This window comes from Geotrypetes seraphini, chromosome 1, assembly GCF_902459505.1.
Source record: "Geotrypetes seraphini chromosome 1, aGeoSer1.1, whole genome shotgun sequence".
Lineage (NCBI taxonomy): Eukaryota > Metazoa > Chordata > Amphibia > Gymnophiona > Dermophiidae > Geotrypetes > Geotrypetes seraphini.
Window position 1 is genome coordinate 400,695,118 of NC_047084.1, and position 24,364 is coordinate 400,719,481.

General features: G+C 44.1%; 1 protein-coding gene across 5 annotated transcripts in view; it reads left to right on the forward strand.

The window, feature by feature from the left end:
• SLC49A3 (solute carrier family 49 member 3) overlaps window positions 1-24,364 on the forward strand; it is a 711,721-nt gene that overhangs the window by 55,901 nt on the left and 631,456 nt on the right. For 4 of the 5 annotated variants that reach the window (XM_033918077.1, XM_033918067.1, XM_033918090.1 and 1 more), the window contains one exon: window positions 20,487-20,952. In XM_033918077.1, coding sequence (XP_033773968.1) covers window positions 20,806-20,952 — 147 coding nt within the window. In that variant the 5' untranslated portion in view covers window positions 20,487-20,805. Of the gene's footprint in view, window positions 1-20,486; window positions 20,953-24,364 lie in introns of those variants that run through there. The other variant, XM_033918099.1, reaches the window with a different exon arrangement.

Genomic DNA, 24,364 nt, shown 5'->3' on the forward strand with positions numbered 1-24,364 from the left:
CCAGGGACTGCAAGTTTCAAAGCTTCTTGCACAAATTTCTCAGGTCGCCATCTTCTCATGGCACCTACTAGACAGTTCCTCAAACTGGCAGGAAGAGCTGTGTGGCTTCCTTCTAACCAGGGGGCAAGTTACCTATTTTCCCAAATCCACAGAGTAGCAAATGCTGTGTGGCTGTTAGAATCATCCCTGAAGCTCTCTTTAGGGATGTGAGCTTTATTTGATAACAATTAGGATGCAGATTGTTTCCCATGGGGCGCCAATGTAGCTTCTAGATTACGTCTAGTACGTCTTCACTTTAAAGGCAGTAAGTTTTTGGCTAACATTACATGGAGTTAGTACTGTTTTCAGAATTCCAACATACTCCATCTTACATCGCAAAGCTGGTTTTTTTTGTGGGAAAGTTCCTTTCTTCTTCCAGAATTTACAGCTCTTCTTCTCATTCTGAAGGGATCTTCACTTCTTCTGGTAACTCTTTATGCTTTCTCATAAAGGTGGGGGGGACACTATGATGTCAGGTCAGGGGGCTTTGAGCATTTTTCAGGATGCTTGCAATTTTGAATCCTCCTCCCATTTCAGATTCTTTCTTGGAGTGACCATGTATTGAGCTTCCAAAGATTACGTTCATGCGAGACCCCTTTTAAGTGTTACTGGTATTCGGGGTAATAGTTTTAGTTCTTCCTGAACTAAGGGAAGTTATTCCATTTACTTCATAGTGCCTAAGATGGGGTAATTGGTCAGACAGGGGCTGGATCTCATTCTGGTAAATTAGTTTCTCAGAGTAAGACATTTCCGGAGAAAAACTGTGAGAATATTTACAATTTCCCTATGGTCACTGAATCTGCACAATCTTCGCTTAGCTCTCATTGAGCAACGCTATCAGTTTTGGCAGATGCCATTTGGCCTAGCCATGGCTCCATGACCATTTTAGAAAATGAGGGCACTAGTGGTGTTTTGGCGCAAACAGGAGATTCAGGTACTTTCTTTCTTAGACAACTGCTTGATTTGGATGTCTTCCAGCCAGGTCAATTTGTCAGACACAAACGGGTGATTTCTTTTATTTGAACTTCTTTTCTTCAATTCATTGGATGTGAATCTTCAAATTTCCAAAGAGCTCTTTTCTCCTGTACTAATTATTGGAATATCAGGGGATGTTGTTCACTTAGGAGAGGAATGTATTTCTTCCCACAGACTGGAGCGACAGATTACAGTCTCAGGTTTGCCTTCTTCAGTCACCAAGAACAAGAGTATGGGATTCTGTACAGGTTCTAGGATCTATGGTGGTTACTCCACTGGGGACTTCGGCTTGCTTTCACATGAGAACGCTACAGCAGTTGCTTTTGTTCCAGTGGTTCCCGATATCTCAAGGCTCCAATTGTAGTATCTAGTAGACTCCTCAAGCATCGCTCAGTATAATTTGGTGGCTCAGCGAGATTAATCTTTTCAAACGCATGTCTCGGTGTTTGCTGGACTGGCTCAAATTCACCAAACATCCCAGGCTGTCAGGTTGGGGGGCTCAGTGCCTTCAATCCTCAGCGCAAGGAGTCTGGTATTAAGAAGAGACTCAGTACTCTTTCATTCTTCTGGACTGAAGCATGGTCAGGCTACCATTTCAGAAGTTTCAGACCATTCTTCTGGAATGACGATAAAGGTCTTTTAGAATAGTGTTATGATAGTGGCATTTCTCTACAGCCAGGAAAGTACATGATGTACTCAGTTGGTGAGTAAAGTAATGGTTTTACTTCAATGGGTGCAATCTCATCTTCCTATTCTGTCAGCGCATCATTTTACAGGACAGGAAAAGGGTTTAGATCAGGGGTGTCCAACCTGCAGCCCAAGGACCGCATGTGGCCCCGTGAAGTATTTTGTGTGGCCCCAGTCGAGGGCGATGCAGTGTTTTCCTCTGCTCCAGGGTGTTTACCGTCTTGCCAGCTCCCTCCTCTATCTTGCTGCAGCGTTTGCGCAGCCCCAGAAACATTTTTTTCGGCCAATGCGGCCCAGGGAAGCCAAAAGGTTGGACACCCCTGGTTTAGATAGACTTTCTCACCACAAAATCTGAGCATGGACCGTCCATTGTATGTTAAAATGAACAGCGCTGTGTACGCCTTTCAGCGCTTTAGAAATGATAAATAGTAGTAGTAGTATGCTCTTCCTGAGGATTCTATCAGCTGGTTTCAACACAGCAGCAAAGAGGGGCCACTCTAACGCTGTCCTCTAGTGCCAAGTCACTTGTGAAAAAGCACACCAGGCTCTGAGGGAATTGTTTTTTCTTTCATCTCTCCTAACTACTGCTCTTCCTGGGGATTCTCTCAGTTGGTTCAACACAGCTTTCCCTGTCCCTATATAACCTGTATAGCTTGTATAGCCTGCTTATTTAACTTGTACAAACTGCATGTCATAGATTCATAGATTGTTATAAACTGCACCTATAGCCTGTTACCGCATGTAAAACCACATGTATAGCCAATATACGCCTGACCCTGACCCTGTTCTAAGTTCTCCTATAGGACACTATTCAGTTGCTAAGTGCCTGACCTTGTTCAAAGTTTCTTATTTGACACTATTCAGTTGCTAAGTGCCTGACCTTGTTCAAAGTTTCTTATTTGACACTATTCAGTTGCTAAGTGCCTGACGTTGTTCAAAGTTTCTTATTTGACACTATTCAGTTGCTAAGTGCCTGACCTTGTTCAAAGTTTCTTATTTGACACTATTCAGTTGCTAAGTGCCTGACCTTGTTCAAAGTTTCTTATTTGACACTATTCAGTTGCTAAGTGCCTGACCTTGTTCAAAGTTTCTTATTTGACACTATTCAGTTGCTAAGTGCCTGACCTTGTTCAAAGTTTCTTATTTGACACTATTCAGTTGCTAAGTGCCTGACCTTGTTCAAAGTTTCTTATTTGACACTATTCAGTTGCTAAGTGCCTGACCTTGTTCAAAGTTTCTTATTTGACACTATTCAGTTGCTAAGTGCCTGACCTTGTTCAAAGTTTCTTATTTGACACTATTCAGTTGCTAAGTGCCTGACCTTGTTCAAAGTTTCTTATTTGACACTATTCAGTTGCTAAGTGCCTGACCTTGTTCAAAGTTTCTTATTTGACACTATTCAGTTGCTAAGTGCCTGACCTTGTTCAAAGTTTCTTATTTGACACTATTCAGTTGCTAAGTGCCTGACCTTGTTCAAAGTTTCTTATTTGACACTATTCAGTTGCTAAGTGCCTGACCTTGTTCAAAGTTTCTTATTTGACACTATTCAGTTGCTAAGTGCCTGACCTTGTTCAAAGTTTCTTATTTGACACTATTCAGTTGCTAAGTGCCTGACCTTGTTCAAAGTTTCTTATTTGACACTATTCAGTTGCTAAGTGCCTGTCCTTGTCCACAGCTTCTTATAGGACACCATCCAGTTGCTAAGTGCTTTCAATGTTAAGGGACGAGCGCAATATTTAAGCCCTCTCCTTTACCTCTATACTAGTTCCATCAAGGTATGCTAAGTCTGTCTAGTCCTCTCTCTACCTAGTTGTCTAGATCCTCTTCTTGCTTAGATACCAAGTTGCCTAGCTTTCCCCCCCCCCCCCCAAAAAAAAAAAAAAAATATATATATATATTTATATTTTCACAACCCAAAAGCTCACCAAAGGCTCACCAACCTCTCACCATGAAGCCACCCTCGTGGCCCTTTCTCCTCCTACTTTGCTTTTCCCTCAACTCCACCCTCTGCGTAATACTTCCTTCTCCCGATCTTCTCAATTCCACAAATACCAATAATATCTGCCCTGGCCTCAAAATCCCCACGCTGATTCGCACCAGACCACATACTCCCAAAAAAAAACCCCGAACAATCAACCATGCTTCTTTAAAGTCTGTTTCCCCTGCCAATCTCCCCAACCTTGCCTCTGACTCGTTCACCCCAGTCCCAATGCTTTATTGCAACGCAAGATCCACTTGCAACAAGATTCAAATTCTGAAGGACCTACTTGAAGATTCTGACCCTGGTTTCCTATGCATCACGGAATCATGGATTAAAAAAGATGACCTATTTACACAAAATGAACTCTGCTCCCATGGCTACCAAGGTCTCTTTTCACCTAGATCTAACCGTAAAGGAGGTGGCCTGGCAATTCTCTACAAATCCTTTTTCGATGTTCAGCTCCTTGAAAGGGGTTGCCACACCTCACTAGAATACATGCTTGCTTCCGTCAACGATGAACTTCACCCTCACCCACTGGGCATCCTGCTCCTAAACCGCCCACCTACCCCTTGGAACAACTCCTCCGAACTCGTCCTTTAGACTATAACAAACGCCTTCCTCAAGTTCCAAAGATTATTGATCATCGGAGACATCAATCTCCACCTAGACGACATCACCAGCAAGGATACGATTGAACTTATTAGCTTCTCACCTCCCTTAGCCTCACCCCCCCTGCACCATCCCCAACCCACGAAAAGGGGCACACACTAGACCTCATTAGCTTCCTCGACCTTACCGCTCACAAGACGTCAATTGATGACACTCGCTGGGAACATGTCCCCTGGTCTGACTACTTCCTAGGGGCTTTCTGTCTCCCCATCTTTATGTCGCACCTTGGGGCTCCACCCCGTACTTCCAACCCCATTACCTTCCGCAAATAAATCACAAGCGACCTGTTGTGGTCTAAATTTCTCAATCTATTCTCCTCTGCCCCTAAGCCTGCAGATTCAGGTACTAATTGGCATAACTGGGTCGCTTTCTCTAAATCCACCTATCTTTTTCTCGCCCCCCTTTCCACTAAATCCATCTCCTATCCCCGCAAGGCCCCTTGGTTCCTTCCATATCACAGAGAGCTAAAACAGAAATGTCGAGCTCTGGAGCGCATATGGAAAAAATCAAAATGTCCTATAGACAGACAGTCCTGGAGAGTCAATATCAAGCTGTACAATACAGCACTAAAAAAAGCAAGAAAGAACTTCTATGGTGACAAAATCTCCAGGTCCAACAATCAAAGCAGTACTCTATTCAACATCTGGCGCTCCCTAACCTCCAAAAGAGACCCCACCTTGCTCCCCTCCTCTCTCTCAGCCGATGTTCTAGCAAAATTCTTCAACGATAAGGTTTCTTCCTTGAGATGCTCTTTCCCTCCTTCAGTCTCTTACAACTCCCTAGTGCCCACCGATTCCACTCCCACCCTAATGGTCTCCAACCCTATCCGAGCTGACAGATCCTGGACCACCTTTGAGTGCGTATCTGAATCCCTGGTCCTCAATCTCTGCCTCAAACTGAAATCCTGTAATTGCTCCTTGGACCCATTCCCCTCCTACCTATACGAGAACATTCCCGCTCAGGCTATTTCTTCTATCACCATTCTCATAAACCCCGCCCTTCAGTCGGGCCATTTCTCCCCAGAAATGGGTCATATCGCCTTGACCCCACTACTGAAAAAATCTGACCTTGACCCTTCTATACCATCCAGCTATCGCCCAATTGCAAATATCCCTCTCCTAACCAAGATGCTAGAGTCCATCATTTCTTCCCAACTCTCATCATACTTAGAGAGATTCTCTATTCTTTTACCCTATCAATATGGCTTTCGTCCTAACTTCAGCACCGAATCCCTACTGTCTTCCCTGATTTCAAGGGTTCAACAACATCACTCTAGAAACAAGTTCGCCGTCCTCCTACAATTTGACCTTTCAGCTGCTTTCGACGTTGTTCACCATGATATTCTTGTTTACCAACTCTCTGAGATAGGTATCAACTCCACAGTCCTAGGTTGGTTCTCTAAATTCCTCCGCTCTCGTTCTTACATTGTTAACATGAATGGCACCTCATCCTCCCCCTGGAAACCGAATTGTGGAGTCCCGCAAGGCTCTCCACTATCCCCTATTCTTTTCAACATCTATATGTCCTCCCTAAAACTCCTCCACCTATCCCCCCTTGAAACAATTTACACTTATGCAGACGACATCCTCGTCCTCCTCGAGACCGATTCGAACCTCACCAACCTGTCTAAGAACATATCCTCTTGTATAATGAACCTACAATCCTGGGCCCACACTGTGCAAATGAAATTGAATGAGTCCAAAACAAGACTTCTTTGGCTCGGTCCAAAACTAGATCACCTACCCACCTCCATCCCACTACCCTCTGGCTCCTCTCTGCAGCTTGAGTTCTCGAGCAAGGTCTTGGGCATCATCATTGATTCCACATTGTCCTTCAATGTCCATCCTTGGTAAAAAAATGCTTTTTCAGCCTTCACATGCTGAGGAAAGTTAGATCCTGCTTCCATCAAAAACATTTTACCCTCCTTGTCCAATCCATCATCTTCTCCAGATTGGACTATTGCAACTCTATCTACTTAAGCCTAACTAAGAAAAACCTTCACAGACTCCAACGGATTCAGAATGCCGCGGCCAAGCTCATCTTCGCTAAAAGTAAATTTGACCATGTCTCCACGCTCCTGGCCAAACTCCACTGGCTTCCAATAATCGCCAGGGTCCACTATAAATGCACCTGTTTAACTTTCAAAATCCTATATGGTATCCTCCCTCCCTTTATCCCTCTTTCTTGGAATTCCTCAAACCCTAATACCACCAGATCCTCCCACAAATTAAAACTATCCTTCCCCTTGCTAAAAGGCATTTCCCACACAGGAAAGCTAGGGACCTCCCTCCACTTCAAAATCACTGAGCTCTGGAACAACCTTACCTCCCCTCTTCGAAACTTGAGCTCTCTCCAAGTTTTCCGCAAACATCTGAAAACCTGGCTTTTCTCAAAAAATGTAAGTCTCCCTCCAACTTAGGAATCAAGGAAACTCTTATATCTTGGCATCCCAAGTCCTCTAAATTTTCTTCACACTTCTACCTCTAACCCTCTGTTGTAGTTCCTTCCTATTTCTCCTACTGTAAACTGCGTCGAGCTCTACGAACGTGGAGATGATGCGGTATACAAACCTAAGAATTAGATTAGATTAGATTAGTAAAATCTTCTACATCCTGGAAATTGGGAACTATTTGCTCAGGCGTTCCAGCTCTTTGTATAAAGGTGAGATCTGCTAGAACTCGAAATTCAAAGCTTCCTAACTTCTTCAGCAGACGTAGGGAGTAGCAGTCAGAGGGGGTAGCAGCATTGCTTCTTTCTCGTCTCTTGTTTCTCTTTTTAAGTGTTTTCCCCTGGCTGATGAATGGATGGATTTGCCATCTCAAGCTCGCATTCAGAGCACAATAATTAGAGAATCTCCGGATTGGCTGTGCCATCCTTGCTATGTGGATATGATGAGTCTTTCGACGGCCGATCTGTTGAGATTCCTGGTATCCGGATTTACTCACCTAGGGTCCAATCAACATGGATATTCGTCCTATTTTGGTATTACGACCTAGCTTTTGAAAAGTCATGGCTGACGTATAAGGGTTATGCTAAGCAGGTTATTTCTTCTCTTCTCCAGGTTAGAGAGTTGCGCGGGGACAGAAATCCCACCCCTCCCCACCCATCCCCGCCAAAGTCCCACCCGTCCCCACCCGTCCCCATGAGGTATCCCACCCGTCTCCGTGAGGAATCCCTCCGTCCCCACCCGTCTCCGCGAGAAATCCCCTCCGTCCCCGCCCGTCCCTATAAACTTCAGAAATAGTTATTTCATTTAATTATGCTACTGAATTAAAGGCTCTGGTAGAAACCCATTTACAAATAAGCTCCCACCATAGTCTGGCATCTCTGTCTTCTTCCCTGCCAGCGTCTTCTCCCCACTCTCTCTTCCCCATTTCCTTTCAGCGTCCTTCTCCCCCCTCTGTCTTCCACATGTGCTTTCAGTGTCCTTCTCCCCCCTCTGTCTTCCCCCATGTCCTTTCAGCGTCCTTCTCCCCCTCTGTCTTCCCCATGGCCTTTCAGCATCCTTCTCCACCCACCCCTATCTTCCCCATGTCCTTTCAGCATCCTTCTCCACCCCTTTGTCTTCCCCATGTGCTTTCAGCGTCCTTCTCCACCCCTTTGTCTTCCCCATGTGCTTTCAGCATCCTTCTCCCCCCGTCTTCCCCATGTGCTTTCAGCGTCCTTCTCCCACCTCAGTTTTACCCATTTCCCTTAAGCATCTTTTCCTCTCCACTCCACCTTTCCTCCCTTTCTCTCTCCCTGCCCCCTTACCTTCGTGGCGCTTCTCCGCCCAACCGACAACAGAACAGGCCCGGTCCGACAAACCTCCCTGCCTTTAACCGCAAATCTAAATTACCTTCTTACAGCTGCTGTAAGAAGGTAATTTAGATTCGCGGCTACAGGGGAGGGAGATTTGTCGGACCGGGGCTGTTGTCGGTCGGTCGGTCGGTCGGGGAAGCGCCACAAAAGTAAGGGGACCTGGCCGGCTGTGCTGCACCCGGGGCGGACCACCCCCCTCCCTTGGTACGCCACTCGAGCCACGAGGCTACTCTCCTCCTCTGCCTGCAGCACAGAGAGCCAAACGGAAGTCTTCCCGACTTAAGCGCTGACGTCAGGAAGACTTCCGTTCGGCTCTGTGCTGCAAGCAGAGCAGGTAGGGAGAAGAGGAGCCGCGCGACTGAGTACATCCAGCCCCGCAGGAACCCTGCGACTCTCGGAGGCGTCCCCACGGGATCCCCGCGACCCTAGGGGCATCCCCGCGGGTCCCACGGGATTACCGTCGTTCCCGTTCCTTTGCAGCTCTCTACTCCAGGTGATACAGACGTCTTCACCTGTGGCTTATGCTTCCGTTTGGAGGCTTTTCCTTTCTTGGGTACTTCTCAACATTGGCACCATTCCAGAGTTCTATGATTTATATTCTTTCTTTTTTGGCATAAGCGTATTGCCAAGGACTTAGCATTCAATTCCCTTCAGCTTCAAGTGGCAATCTTAGCTTGTTACAAGGTCTAGGTATCTCGCTCTTCGCTTACTTCTCAGCTTCATGTAATTCAGTTCCTAAAAGAAGTACAGTATATTCGTCCACCTCTTAAGAAGCCCTGTCTGGAGTACAGTCTTAAGGTATTTCTTCACAGTTTACAGAAGGCTTCATTTCAACCTTGTCTTTTGAGACTCTAAAAGGTTGTGGCATTGAACACGGTGTTTCTTGTGGCCATGGCTTCAGCTCGGCAGTTTTCTTTCTGAGTTGTAGGCCTTGTACGGTGGGGATTCTTATTTCTGATTTACAAATTCTGGGGTGTCAGTTCAGACAGTACCACAATTTCTTTCTAAGGTGGTGTCATCCTTTCTTTTATGCCACTCTCACTTTTCCTTCCTTCTTCCTGGGAGGAGGAATGGGGAGCCGAGCTTTTCTTCACTGCATTTTTTAAAAGTGCGTAGCATTCTCTGCAATCTGTAGGTTTCTAACGACTTTTAGTCATTTAGATCATTTCTTTGTATTCTTCAAGGAATGCGTCAAACATATGGCAGCGTCCAAAGCCTCCATCGCTCGAAGGGTCCAGGAGGACATACTTTACTCTTATTTGATGGCAGGGAAACGGTTGGCGGAAGAACTTCATGACCATTCAGCCAGAGCAATGGGGGCTACTTGGACATAGTCCAGAGGTTTTTCCTTGGAGGAGTTTTGTCATGTGACTACTTGGTCTTCCAAGAATACTTTATCTCAGCATTACCGGTTGGATGTGGGGGCGCTTGCGGAGGCAGAGATTAGTGCTTCGGTTGTTGCGGAGGCGGCGTTTGCTTCCCACCCAGATTGAGGATTGCTTGCTACATCCCATTGGTCTCTGGATTCATCTGCTGTTGCTAAGGAAGGAAAAATTATGTTCTTACCTGTTAAATTTTCTTTCCTTTAGATGCAGCAGATGAATCCAGAGCCCCATCCTTTCTGGATATTGACTGTCGTTTTTTTCTTTTGCAACTTTCGAAGTCTGTTATTATTGATAGTTGTATTCTGTATTATTACCTTTTGAAATTTGTTATGGGAAAGAAGTTTTTTACATGCTAAGCATATTGATGTTACGGATGCTTGGGCAAGGAGCAATACTGAAAATGCTGGAGGTGTGCCAGCCAATAGGACCACCTGTTAATCAGTTTCTCTTTCTCCACCTGCTGGTAGATGTGTGCTATCCCATTGGTCTCTGGATTCATCTGCTGCATCTAAAGGAAAGAAAATTAACAGGTAAGAACATAATTTTTCCTTAGTCCATATTATTGATTATGCGTTGGAAGCAAGAATACTATTTAAGTTTTCTTGTATTTGTTTTAAGCTGATTTCAGGAGAGTCTCCAATTTATTTGTTCCCTCACTTTGAATTTTATAGACCATCAAGGATTACGAGAAGCTCTAACTTATTTACCTATCATAAGCCAAATGGTGTTAGATATAAGACCTTTTTTGAAAGGACCTTAGCATTTCAGGCAGGCAAACTTCAATGTTGGCTTGGTGAATGTCTTCATCAAGCCATGTCTTGCTGTTCTTTTTGAAAATTAGTAAAGTCTGCTTTGTTTGACAAATTTATCACATAATTAGGCCTTCTTAACATCGTAATTATTTTACCATTTTTAATCTTGGGTTTTTTTCAATCTTATGATATGTATGTACTTCGCTGATTGTTCAGTTTCTTATGCTGTAAACCGCCTAGAACTCTTGGATAATGACAGTATAGTAGAATAAATTTATTATTATTATATATATATAAGAAATAACTTTTATAATAGTGTTTATACTAACAGATATACTGTATTTTTCTTACAGACATATGTGTTAATTATTGCAGAGTGTAATAACATATAAAAATAGTAGGGGGAAACCTGTACTAATACTGTACTAATTGTTGCTGATGCTCGCAGAAACAATGAAGGAGGGGGTGAGACATTCTTAAGATAGTTTCTGTAACTATATGAACACAATGGGCTAGATTCACTAACCTGCCCGATTGTGACCGATCCGTGTCCGATCCGGACAGGTCTGATGGATTCAGAAACCAATAATATTCTAATGGGGGCAATTGGAGGAACGCTAGTGTGCGATCCTGACGCATGCGCAGACCCTCTTCTTTCCCTGTAGAGGGTCTGCGCATGCGTTCATGTTTGTTTTTGCTGCGTGGTTTTTTTTGGGGGGGCCCAACTCTCCTGCTATCTCTTCAACTTGTCTTGAAGGGTGATCCCCAGTGGCAGCAGCCTCTTTAAAAAGCTAAAACTCACTGGTCCCGACTCTCCTGCTCTCTGCCGCCTTCCCTGCAGTGCGATCCCACAGGTTTAAAGCGGGGCTGCACTGCGTAGTGCAGCCCCGTTTAAACACACAGGCTCGCACTGCAGGCAAGGAGGCAGAGAGCAGGAGAGTCGGGGCGGCAGAGAGCAGGGGGAGTTTGGATTCGGGGCAGAGAGCAGGGCGGCAAGAGGAGAGTTGGGGTGGCGAGGCTGAAAGTCAGGGCTGAAATGCAGGAGAAGGGCAGAGAGGAGCTAAACAATCCAGGGCTTCTGCAGAGTAAGGGCAGCGAGATCGGGGCAGCAGAGAGCAGGGCAGCAATGGAACTGGAGAGTGAGAAAGGATGTTTGCGACTGGTCCCCAGCAGTTGCTTCTTGGGTTGATCGGCCAGCCCAGTCGGTTTGCAAAATTTGTTTAGTGAATCGCGCCCCTGCCTACTTTGCATGCCATTCCCCTCATTTGCATGCGTGGATTTGAATCAGATCGGCAGAGAGGTAAGTGAGTTGGGCCGGAGTAAAATCAGGTCGCAAACCGATCGGTACACGATTGGTTTGTTTTGTGAATCTAGCCCAATGCCTCCAGTACCTGCTGAAAATGCCAATTCATTATGAGAAACACTGCCCAAGTCTGCAAAGAACTCCACTGAGGTTTTGATAAAGTAATTCTTTATTTTCTTTCTGGCCAGGAAGAATGTCCAATTTTCATCAAAAGAATGACAAAGTAGGCACACACAGATCTATACCTCCATTAGTTTTATAGTTAGTGTAAACTTTTCAGTCCCTCCTGCCTGTCTTCTCATTGGTTGGAGCAAGGACAGTTCACCTATCAGATACTTTCTCTATCAGATACTTTCTCTGCCTCTTCCGGTCTCTCCACCCCTAATTACTTTTCCCATTACTCTTATTCCTACCTTATACCAGTGTTTCTCAAACTTTTTCGAGTCGGTAGTGGCCATGGCTTGAGGAAGCAGGAAGTCTAACAAATATCAACTGAGTACTCCCAACCACAGACTTCTAAAATTCCACCCAAGACCCACCTAAGCTCTTCATCATATTCCATCCCCTTTACTAATTGTAATGTAATTTTTTTCCATTCATTTTACATATACACACAGCAGATATAAATTCTCAAAATTGACACATTTCAATCACTATATATAAAATCATTTTCCCTACCTTTGTTGTCTGGTGACTTTATTTTTCTGTGCTTTTAACTATGTTTCCAGGGCCTTCTTGTCCATTGACTGTTTTTCTCTCCTTCTTCACTTTCTACCTTGCATCCATCTTTGGCATTAACTTAACATTCAATATTTCCATTTTTCTGCTTTCTTCTCAAAATCTACTATCTCTGTCTCCTTCCCTTCCTATTTCCATGGTCTGACATTTCTCTTCTTCCCTCCCAGTGGCCGACGACATCTGTCTCCTTCCTTTTCCCCTTTCCCAGTCTGGCATCTCTCTCCTCTCTTCCCTTAATCTGGCATCTCTATTTACTATTACTATTATTATTTCTATAGCGCTACCAGACTCCCCTCCTTCCCTTCTATTCCCTGGTCTGATATCTCTCCCTTCTTTTAGTCATCTCTCCTCCACCCCCCCCCCAGTGTAACATTTCTCTTTCCCTTCCTCCTTTCTGCCCCTACAGTCCATCTCCCTTCCCCCTTTCAGGCCCCCCTCCTAGTCCTACATTTCTCCCTCCTATCCACCAGTCCAACATTTTTTTATTTCTTCCTCCTTCCTCTGGTCCTCCTTCCCTCCCCCAACCAACATATCTTTTTAACTTTTTATAAGTATTTCTTATTTTTAAATCTGATGTATTTGATCTGCATTGTATTGTAAATGCATTCTGCTTTTATCTGTTATAAGTTTCTATCATTCCAATCTGTTGTATTTTATCTGTATCGTATGTACTAGCTCAGCTTATTGTGAACTGCCTATAACTTTTTCGGTATGGCGGTATATAAGAATAAAATTATCATTATTATCTCTCTCTGTGTCTGTGTCTCTATCTCTCTCTGTGTCTCTCCCCTCCCATCCCCTCCATGAGTCCAACTTTTCACTCTCTGCCCTCTCCCCCTTCCCCAGAGTATAACATTTCTCCTTCCCTCCTTTCTTCCTCCCCATCCATCTTGCCCTCTCCATGAGTCCAACACTTTCTCCCTCCTGCACGCTTTCTCTCTCTGTCCTTGCCTCTTCCCTCGAGTAACATTCCTCCTTCCCACCCCCCAACCCAACATGCTCTCTCTCCATGTACCATTTCACCTTCCCCTCCAATGTGTAGCACCTTTCCTTTCCCTCCCTTTCTGCCAGGTCCAGCAGCTCCTCTTTTCCCTTCCTTTTACCTCCCCCCTGTCCAGCAGTACCCTTTTCCAGCTCCCCCTGTCCAGCAGTACCCCTTCTCACTTCCCTCCTCCCCTGGCCAGCATTACCACTCCCCCCCCCCTCTTCAGTAGTACTACTTCCCCCTTCCCTTCTCCCCATGTTCAGCAGTACCCCTTCTCCCTTCCATGTCCAGCAATACCTCTGCTGTCACTGCTAGCAGTAGCTCACTGTGTGCTTTTAACTTCGGCACACAGCTGCCACTAGCAGTAGTTTAGCACGGTTTCATCAGGCAGCCTCAGGGCCTTTGCTAGGCCGGCCCGCATCACATCATCGAAGCTGCCTGATGAAACCGGGCTATATTGCTAGTGGCAGCTGTGTGCTGAAGTTAAAAGCACATAGAGCTGCCACTGCTGGTCCGGGGGTGAGAAGACGAGGAAGGCAGGAGTCCTGGCAGATACATGCAACGCGACGGTAGAAGTCAGCTGACACAGGCACCGGAGCCTCTCTTCCTGTCTTGTGAGCCGCGGCACACTTAAAATCTCAAAAGACACACTAGTGTGCCTTAGACCAGTGGTTCCCAACCCTGTCCTGGAGGACCACCAGCCAGTTGGGTTTTTGGGATAGCCCTTATGAATATGTATGAGAGAAATTTGCATATAATGGAGGTGACAGGCGTACAAATTTGCCCCGTGCATATTCATTAGGGCTAACTTGAAAACCTGACTGGCTGGTGGTCCTCCAGGACAGGGTTGGGAACCACTGCCTTAGACCATATTTACAGTTGCCTATATTTGGAAACTTATTCCTCCCCTCACATGCTCACCCCTCACGTGACATGCTCAGATCTGCTTTTTGAACAATAGCCCTTATAGTTAGTTATGCTGACACCTCTAATGTTCACTTGACTGCAGGCATTGTGTTCAGTAACAAATACTGTCCCAAGAATGTTTCCCTCCCTTCCTTTGATTCAGCAATATTTCTTACTGCTATATTCACTCCCTCCCACCACCACAAAGCCTCCCCAGTGCAAATGACGACCCCTTTCTCCCTTAACTTACAATGACTGGCTAGAGGAATGCCTACTCCCTCTGGCCAGCAGGCTCGCCTCTTCAAAGTGGCGGCCCTTCCCCTCCCTGATGCATCCTGGGATGCACTGGGGAGGGGCTTGAGACTGATTGGCCCAGGTTATTTAAGGTCTCTCCGATGGGAGGGGCCTTGGGCGTCTGGGCTAATCAGAGCCTTAGGCTCCTCCCTGGGCCTAAGTCTCTGGCCCAGACACCTAAGATCCCTCCCACAGGAAGGGCCTTAACCTGGGCCAGTCAGAAACTCAGGCCCTCCCCAGTGCATCCTAGGATGCATGGGGAGGGAAAGGCCAGCCATTATGAAGAGGAGGGCCTGCTGGCCGTAGGGAGTAGACATCCCTTTGACCAGCCATCATAAGTAATATAAGGAGGAGGGGGTGGGAATCGTTGGAGGCACTTGGGGGTGTTGGAGGATGGGGGGGGTTGCATGGTGGCGGAAGGGAGTGGACATCTCTCCCGCTGCCAGGGGTTGTCGGAGGTGCATTGCTTGGCAGCAAGAGGGAGTGGGCATTTTTCCTGCTGTTGGGAGGTGTTAACTGGTGGGGGGTCACTTGACGGTTGCGGTAGGAGGGAGTAAGCATCTCTCCCGCTGCCAGGAGGGGAGTATCGGGGACGTTGCTTGGTGGTGGGAGGGGGTGTGGGCATCTCTCCCACTGTGAGTGGGGGGAGTTAGTAGTGTTGGGTAATTGTGCGATGCAGCCTCCTGCCGATCATCAATTTGGTTTTTTTATTATTATTATTCAAGATAAAGTTAGACAAATTCTGCTGAACCCGAATTTACGCAGGTAAGGCTAGTCTCAGTTAGGGCACTGGTCTTTGACCTAAGGGCCACCGTTTGAGGGGCACGATGGACCACTGGTCTGACCCAGTAGCAGCAATTCTTATGTTCTTATTTTAATTTGCGTGTGTGGGGGGGGGGAGAGGGGGGTTCTGAGCTGTCAAACCTTTTCTGTCAGTGCCTGAGCCAATCGGTGCTCTGGCACTGAGCAGAAAGTAAGGCAACAGCTCAAATCTGAGGGCAAATTTTGGCCGCAAATGTGGAACAACGAGGTTAGAGAATTGCTCTTAAGTGATCATTTTAATATTAATTATCTCGTTATCCTTTTCCTAGGGTGCAGTTTTGGTTCTCATATTGCTGTTTGTATTTGCATTTTTGGTATGTACGTTGGTGTCCTTATTGCCCTTGTTATCTTGTAGTTCCCTTCCTACTAATAAAAATTATTTACAAAAAAAAAAAAAAATTATCTTGTTATACTACATTTGCAAGGCAGTAAGGAGATGGCTAGAAAAGTTTCAAGTTTATTAAAATATTTTTTAGACCGCTTATTCTGGTTTCTAAGCGGTTAACAATATAAAATTACATAAAAACAAATAATAAATTGCATAAAAACGTATAAAAACAGGGATAATAGATAAAAGTCAAAGACGTACAGACTACACAACAATGGGATAGTAGGGAAGAACTACAATTAATATAGAAAAGGTAAGACATAAAAGAATAAGACAATAGGTTAGGTAAAAAGTAGTAGAAATTTAAATTTAGCCCTTAAAAGGGCAGTTATTATCTAAAAGCATCTTGGAATAGAAATGTTTTTAATTTAGTTTTAAATTGTTTTATATCAGATTCGTAGCGTAGATGAATCGATAATAAATTCCACAGAGTGGGGGCAGTAACAGCAAAGTTATTGGAGCACAATGTATTAATAGATTTTAACGAAGGTATAACTAAAAGATTTTGGGAAAATGAATGGAGAGATTTTGGTGTGCTATACTGGATTAGAAGTCTATTAATGAAATCGGGTTGATTGTTCAGTTTAGTTGTGAGTGTTAAAAGTAAAATTTTATAGCTAATCCTGTGTTCGACTGGTAACCAATGAGCATTGATCAAGAGGGGGGAGACGTGATCATATTTTTTTGCTCCGCTTTGATCTTAATAGCAGTGTTTTTGATGATCTGTAGTCGTCTAATCTCCTTTTTTGTAATGCTCTTATAGAGTGTTGCAATAATCTATGCATGAAATCACCAAAGAATGAATTAGTGTATTTAGTGCAGCCGGTTCGAGTAACTTAGATAGGGAATGTATCATTCTTAGTCAATAGAAACATTTCTGGACGACTGTACTAATGTGGGAATGATAGGAAAATTTTACTGTCGAAAGTAACTCCCAATAGTTTCAAAGTTGGAACAGTTTTGATGGATAACGATTCTAGTTTCAAAGGGGCTTGGAGTGTTGTTCCTTCTTTAAATGGAAAGATCATAAGTTTAGATTTACTGATATTGAGAGAGAGTTTATTTGAATCTAACCGAGATTTAATTTTTTCTAATTTACGATTAATGAGGACTATTTCTTCCTTATTATTGAGATCGATGGTATGGATGAGTTGGACATTGTCCGCATAAGCAAATGTAGAAAAGCCAATAGATTAGGAAACTGTCAAGAGAGGCAATAAAAATATATTAAAGAGGAGTGGGGACAGTATAGAACCCTGTGGGATGCCATATTTAGAAGAAAAAGATTCAGACGAAGTATCATTGAAGATAACTTTAGAGGATCTGTCTCTAAAATAAGATGTGAACCAGTCCAGGACCTGGTCTGATATACCAATTTCCTGGAGTCGTGTTAGGAGTAAACTGTGGTCTATAGCACAGCTCTTCAACCGCGGGTCCGCGGACCGGTATCGGTCCGCAGAAAATTCCTGCCGGTCTGCGCAGGACCGGCGAGATCAACCTCTCCAATTTCCTGGCTGGTCCGCGCAGGACCGGCAAGATGGACTACTTGTAGTTTGCGCAGGGCCGGAGAGATAATGGGGAGCCTCCGACAGTGTGCTCTCTCCCCTCCCAGCGGCTCTCCTTACTTACAAGCACAGCGATTCAGGAAGGAAGCCTTGGGGCTTTTGCTGAGTCGCGGCCGCCTCTAATGATGCAACTTCCGCTTTCCTCAGAGGCAGTGCGACCCAACAAAGGACCCGAGGCTGCCTTCCTGAATCGCTGCGCTGGCAAGTAAGGAGAGTTGCTGGGAGGGGAGAAATCCACTGTTAGAGGCTGAAAAGCTGCTGGGCATGGTGAAAAAAAAGGGACAGCTGCTACTGGACCTGGAGAGGGATAAGGAGAGATGCTGCTGGGAGGGGAGGAGGGAAAGGAGTCTGGGAAGCTGCTGGACAAGGGGAAAAAGGGACAGCTGCTACTGGGCCTGGAGAGGGATAAGGAGAGATGCTGCTGGGAGGGGAGGAGGGAAAGGAGTCTGGGAAGCTACTGGGAAAGGGGAAAAAGGGACAGCTGCTACTGGACCTGGAGAGGGATAAGGAGAGATGCTGCTGGGAGGGAAAGGAGTCTGGGAAACTGCTGGGCAAGGGGAAAAAGGGACAGCTGCTACTGGACCTGGAGAGGGATAAGGAGAGATGCTGATGTGAGAGGAGGAGGGAAAGGGAAGGGAAGAGAGTTACTGCTGGACAGGGGGAGGAGGGAAGAAAGAAGAAAAAAGGAAGGGAACAGCTGGCAGGGAGATTAGAGGAGGGGAAGGGGAGGTCAGCAGAGAAATTGAGAGGGACAAAGATGTTAGATCTGGTGTAGGAGAGATAAAAATGAAGAGAGCAGTGAATCTGGAATGAATCATGTAAAAAGGAGAGAGGGGCATAGGCTGGATGGAAAGGGGAGAGGGGCATAGAAAGAAGACAAATACCATATGGAAGGGGGAGAGATCAGACAGTAGATGGAAGGGGCAGATGCTGGATTGAAGAGACAGAGAAGGCAGACGCTGGAAGGAAGAGAGTGAAAAGAAGATGAAAGCAGAAACCAGAGACAACAAAAGGTAGAAACAAATAATTTTATTTCTATTTTGTGATTAGAATATATCAGATTTGAAATATATATCCTGCTAGAGCTGGTGTTAGACATAACTGGGGACTGCAAAATCCAGGCAGTGGCTTAGGGCTCTCTCTGACCAGGGGGCACTCCCCTAAGCCTATTCCTATTATGTGTGACTGCGGTATTCTGTTAGCATGATATTTCTGTGTAGCATTCTGTAATAATTTGGCTTATTCAGTTTTCTTGATAGTAGAGGGGGTATATGTGAAGGGGAGACAAGGGTTTTGTTGATCCTTGCTCTGTATTATTTGTATTTATAAAATGACAATTGTACAGAATATTGTTTCTTTTTATACTTTAATAAAATACATTCAGTATAAAATCATAACTGAGGCTTGTGCGGATGGGATTAGATGGTTTGCGAGGACCGAGCTCGTGGAGACGGGGCGGAAACGGGGTTTTTAAATTTCAGTCCTAGTAGTTTGCCGGTCCACAAAATAATTTTTTTTTCCCGCCGGTCCATAGGTGCAAAAAGGTTGAAGAACACTGGTCTATAGTGTCAAATGCAGAAGAAAGATCTAAGGATATGAGTAATACGGATTGATGATGATCAAGGTAGTATAATATTCTAGCAGGGAAAGTCCTAGCAGGGAAAGTTCTGTAGAATGACAATGACGAAAGCCAGTTTGATTGGGGTGAAGTACATTGGTTTTCTCGACAAAATCAGAAAGTTATTGGAAGATGATTTTTTTCTGTGAGTTTCACCATGAATGGTATATTTGCTATGGGGCGATAGATAAATCTTGTGTGCTAACATTTTTATCCTTGATAATCGGATGAATAATTGATTGTTTCCAGGTCTCAGGTAAAGATCCGGATGACAAACTTGAATTGATTAAATCTTTTATGTAAGGACCAAAAATGGAAAAGAATCGTTTTAATAGGAAAGGAGGAATGACTTCTGTGCTTGTCTCTTTTATGTTGAGTGTGCTGATACATCTTTGTATTTCCTCCAAACTAGGAAGGGTGAAATAAGAGCATTTAGAATAGGACAAAATAGTTGCAGAGGTGGAGCCTACGTAATCTGCGGAGGAGCATGAAATGGCATTAGGTGGAAAAGTGTCTCTAATTTTCTGAACTTTATCTATGAAGAATGCAGCTAAGGCTTGCGCTGTAGGAGTGGGACTGGATGTATTTGTTTCCTTTTTCCTTGTAGTAAGAGATTTGACAATCGCGTATAAAACAGAGGAGTTTTTTGCTTTCTTGATTTGTTTAGTGTAGAAGTCTTTTTTGGTTCTATTGATTTCTGATTTGTAGTATGCAGCGTGTTCCTTGAATTTATTGTAGTTCGATAGTGATTTATTATGTCTCCATTTACGTTCTAAAGAACGTAATTGTCTTTTTAATAAAATTAGATTTGAGCAGTACCAAGGGTTTTTTTTATTTGCGAGGAGAAATAGTATAGGTAACTACTGGTACAGTAGAATTTAATAGATTGACTATAGAATGGTTCCATGCTTGAACTTTTTCATTAATGTTGGAACTAGATAGTTGTTCAAAAGAGAGATAGAAATTGGAAGATATATCTGTGGCTTCTAGTTTGTTATAATTCCTAGTGGTAATTATTTTGGGTTTTAGATTACATTGGTAATTTGATTTATATTGTTGAAATGAAATTAAAGAGTGGTCAGACCATGGAACAGGTGTAATGGTAAATGCTTGGAAGTTATTGCTTTGGGATGATGAAGTTAATACCATATCTAAGGTATGCCCGGCGATGTGGGTAGGACCGGTTATTAATGGACACAGTCCTAAATCCTTTAGAAAAGTCAGAATTTCTGCTGTAACAGTATTATTGGAGTCTTCAAAATGAATATTGAAGTCCCCTAGGATTATAGGATTAACTAAGGTAACACATAAGTCCAAAATAATGGATTGCATGAGAGTCAGAACCAAAACGTTAACAGGTGGAGGAAAATACCTCGGTAAGCCGTTTTGATAAATTGCTGCTAAAATACATGTATGCTAAACTGGCTGGAATCAGTTTAGCGAGCACATTAAAGACATTTTGGTTTTCAGATTTTCAGAATCTACCCCTTAGTTTCAGTGTTTAAATCCACTTAACATCTAGTATTTACCAAATATTGTATGTAAATGTGATTCCCTTATAATAATTTTGTTTTTCAGATGTGCCAGCATTGTTCCAGTACTTTTTTTTTTTAAAGATTGGAAAATCAAGTGAAGAATGAATTGTGGAATTGGATCCACCCAGAAACAAAATCTAATTTTCAGCATCTGTACTGAAATACAAAGAAGGGGTTGAGAAGGTGAAGGAAAAGCAAAGTCTCTCCTGTGAAAAGGACTACCCTGGGAAGAAGTGTCACAATACAGACCTCTGTGATGTGGTGTTTTTTTAAGTCACTCTTGAACAAATCTTAGCATAAAAACATAAAATCAGCAAGAAGATAAACAGACATTTGTAAGCAGAGGCTTCCCAAGGAAGAAGATGGAAGACATTCTGGACCTCAGTGCTGATAACCCAGTGAAGCCATTCCTGGCACCAGAACTTCACAGATTGGTAGCTTATAAAACCTACAGGAGGAGATGGTACCTTCTGGGTGTGATCTGCCTGCTGAACTGTTCCAGTGCTATGGTGAGTAATGGGAGATTGGGGCAAATGTTTGATTATACCTGATTTTTCTTTGCTGGTGTACACTCCTTGTGGGGCCTGTAGCACAGATTTGTTTGTTTCTTGTAAATTTTTCATTTAGAGAACTGGAAGATATTACCATATCTTATGAATTTGTATATACAACAAACTATTGGGAAAATCAATTCAAATCTGCTTCTATATATATATTACTATATCTTACTCAAAAAAGCTGTATAGAAAATATTTTCATTTATTTAACAAATCTCTGTGCAAAATCATTACATATACTCTATAAATAATTCAAACATCCATTTAACATTATTTATAAATACTTTTCTATAGAATTAGAATCTCCTTCCTAATTGTAATGACTAAGATTGTCCAGTATTTCAAACCACAATTTCTTCGTTGTATCTCCTTAAATTCGAATATCTTCTTGCCAGAGCAATGAATAAGAGGAACAGTGTGACATAGTATGGTGATCTGTATCCTGCCTTTTGCATCTGTTTATTTTCAGAATTATGTATTAAGATATTTGAAAGCATTTAGGGACGGATTCTGTATAGGATGCCTGGTCTCAGAAGCCGAAGGGCATCCTATACAGAATCATGCTTACAGTGAACCCAATTCTCTAACTGACGTCCATGTTACAGATACCAGTTATATAATCAGGTTCACTATAGGCGCAGCCGCTGATCTTATCGCTACAAGGGATCTCCCTCCGTGATAAGTTTAGTGGCCGCCAGTCCCCTCTCCCCCCTTCAAACGAATGCTGCAGGAGGTATGCCCAATCCCTCCTGACAGAACACCCCCCACCGTAGATATCCTGATGCTGGGGCCCCTCCCCTCACATGCAGACCCCCCACCCCTCCCTGGACCCCCCTCTAACCTTTTAATGTTGGCCAGCTCAGTTTATGCGGTGGGTGGGTGCCTTGGAGAAGAAGGTGATTCTGTCTGTCTGGATTGGAGATGCTTTGCCATCCTTTTGGGCTTGGAGGAATCGTTTGCATGCTCTGCTGCTGTTGGAAAGGAAGGATGTATATCATAGCTTGCGAAGAAGGAGACAGTTTTTTCGGATTTGGGATTCTTATCTCCATTCTCTATCGCCAAGGGCTCAAAGTGATATTTTGAATTCCTTGTGAACCTCTCCGAGGTCTGAGCTCTCTTTAGCGTTCTCGCTGGGGCACCAGGAGTGCGTGGGATCCCTGTACCTTATTTCTTCTTCCTTTTTTTTTTCTTTTCTCTTTAGTATTGGAGTTTTATTCCTAGTTATTCGCAGTGGGTTATAAGAGTCCAAACCTACTGCTCTAAGGTTTTTCTTGGTTTTTGGATTAGGAGGTTTGGGGTGGGGAAGGTTTGGGGTGGGATTGTTGGATCAGATGCTTTGTATTTGGATTTGTCCAGTGTTTATACTGTTAGCCTTTGTTGGTTGGATTTTTGTTGTTTGAAAAATAAAAATTGATTCAATTTAATGTTGGCCAGCTGTCCGGGTCTTCCACCGTATGGCCGGCAGGCCCGCCTCTGTCAAAATGAGGTGGGCCTGCCCCTTCCCGGTGCACTGTAGGATGCATAGGGAAGGGGCATAAGACCTGATTGGCCACAGTGCCTAAGGTCCCGCCTATGGGCAGGGCCATAGTCACATAGGCCTACCTAAGATTCTGTTTGGCTCATGTGCCTAAGGCCCGGCCCATGTGCCTATGGCCCTAGGCCAATCAGGCTTTAGGCCCCTCCCCGGTGCATCCCACAGTACACCAGGAAGGGGCAGGCCTACCTCATTTTGATTGAGGCGGGCCTGCTGGCCGGAGGGTGGGGAAGATCCAGCCAGCCAACATTAAAAGGTTAGGGGGGTCCAGGGAGGGGTGGGGGATCTGGGGGGGGGCAGGGAGGGGGGGCCCCCCCTCTGGCATTGGGATATCTACGTTGGGGAGGGTTCCAGCAGGAGGGATTGGGCACCCTCCTGCTGTGATCTTCAAGTGGGGGTGATGGGTGTCCAGCAGGAGGGATTGGGCACTCAAGGGGGGTTGAGGGGTGTTCCAGCAGATGGGATTTGGCACCCTCCTACTGACGATCTTCAGGGGCGGGTGGAGGGTGTTTCGGGGAGGAGGGATTGGGCATCCTTCCTGCCGCGTTCGGGGGAGGGGGGATTGGCGGCCGCTAAACATCACAGCAGGGAGATCTCTGCTGTGATTAGCTTAGCGGTCGCATCTACTTACAGTGTAGGCCAACTGGCCTACATTGTAAGCGTCTGCCGCTGGACTAGGGAACAGCCGCCTAGGTTCGCCTAAGGCGACTTCTGGGGCAAGCCACGCCCACGGATAGCCTTAGGTGAGCTTTGGCGGGCATGTGGCCTCTCTAGGCTCCTGGGGACGCCTCCAATGTAGGCAGCCTGCCTCAGGAGCTTTTTTCCTAAAAACATGAGTCCTGATTGGCTGGTTAGACAATGGTAGGACGCGTAACGCTGCCTACAATCAGGATGCCATTTATAGAATCAGGGCTTTACATCCTTTGATTTCAGCTTCTGATGATGCCTAGATGGTGAAACAGTCTTCTGTTGAGCTGTAAAATGACAAGTTACCTGAAACATTGAAAACATTGATTTTGCCACCAGTGGATTTTGGAAACAAGATAGCAAGCATTCAATTACAATATTTTACAGAAAAACAAGATACTTGAATTTAAGGAGATACAAATAAAAAGATTGTGGTTTGAAATAATGTGAGAACTGAATATTTTACAGGACAATTATCAGTCATTACAATTAGGGAGAGGACTCTAATTCTATAGAAAAGTATTTATAAATAATGTTTAATGTTAAGAGGATATTTGAATTATTTATAGTGTATGGTGTAATTATGTACAAAGATTATGTACAAAATTATTTTCTATACAGCTTTTTTGAGTAGGATGAATTTGCATATGGCATGCTTATTACATTACATTACATTAGAGATTTCTATTCCGCCTGTGCCTTGCGGTTCTAGGCGGATTACAATATAGAAGATATCTGGGCATTTCCAATAGAATTACATTACAGGAGAAGAGTAAATTACAGGTAACAGTAAAGAATTACAATACATTCAAGATTACAGAAGATGTTACATAACAACAGATTCAAGTTACAGCAGATGGAGAGTAACAACATATACATGTTAGCAAAAGTGGTTACATAGCGTTGATGATTACATGACGTTGGTTACATAATGTTGATGATATAGTCTGTAGAGGTGTTTAGTTTGAGGATTGGACAAAGTGTTACTATAGGGGTGGTATTCCCAAGGGATTGGTCGTGAGCTCATTAGAAGGCGGTTAGAGTGATGGGAAGTATTTTTTGAATAATGGATTTAGAGTTGCCTAATATTAGAAAAAGGATTCCTGAAGAAATTTTCCATAAACATATTCTAAATGCAGGTTC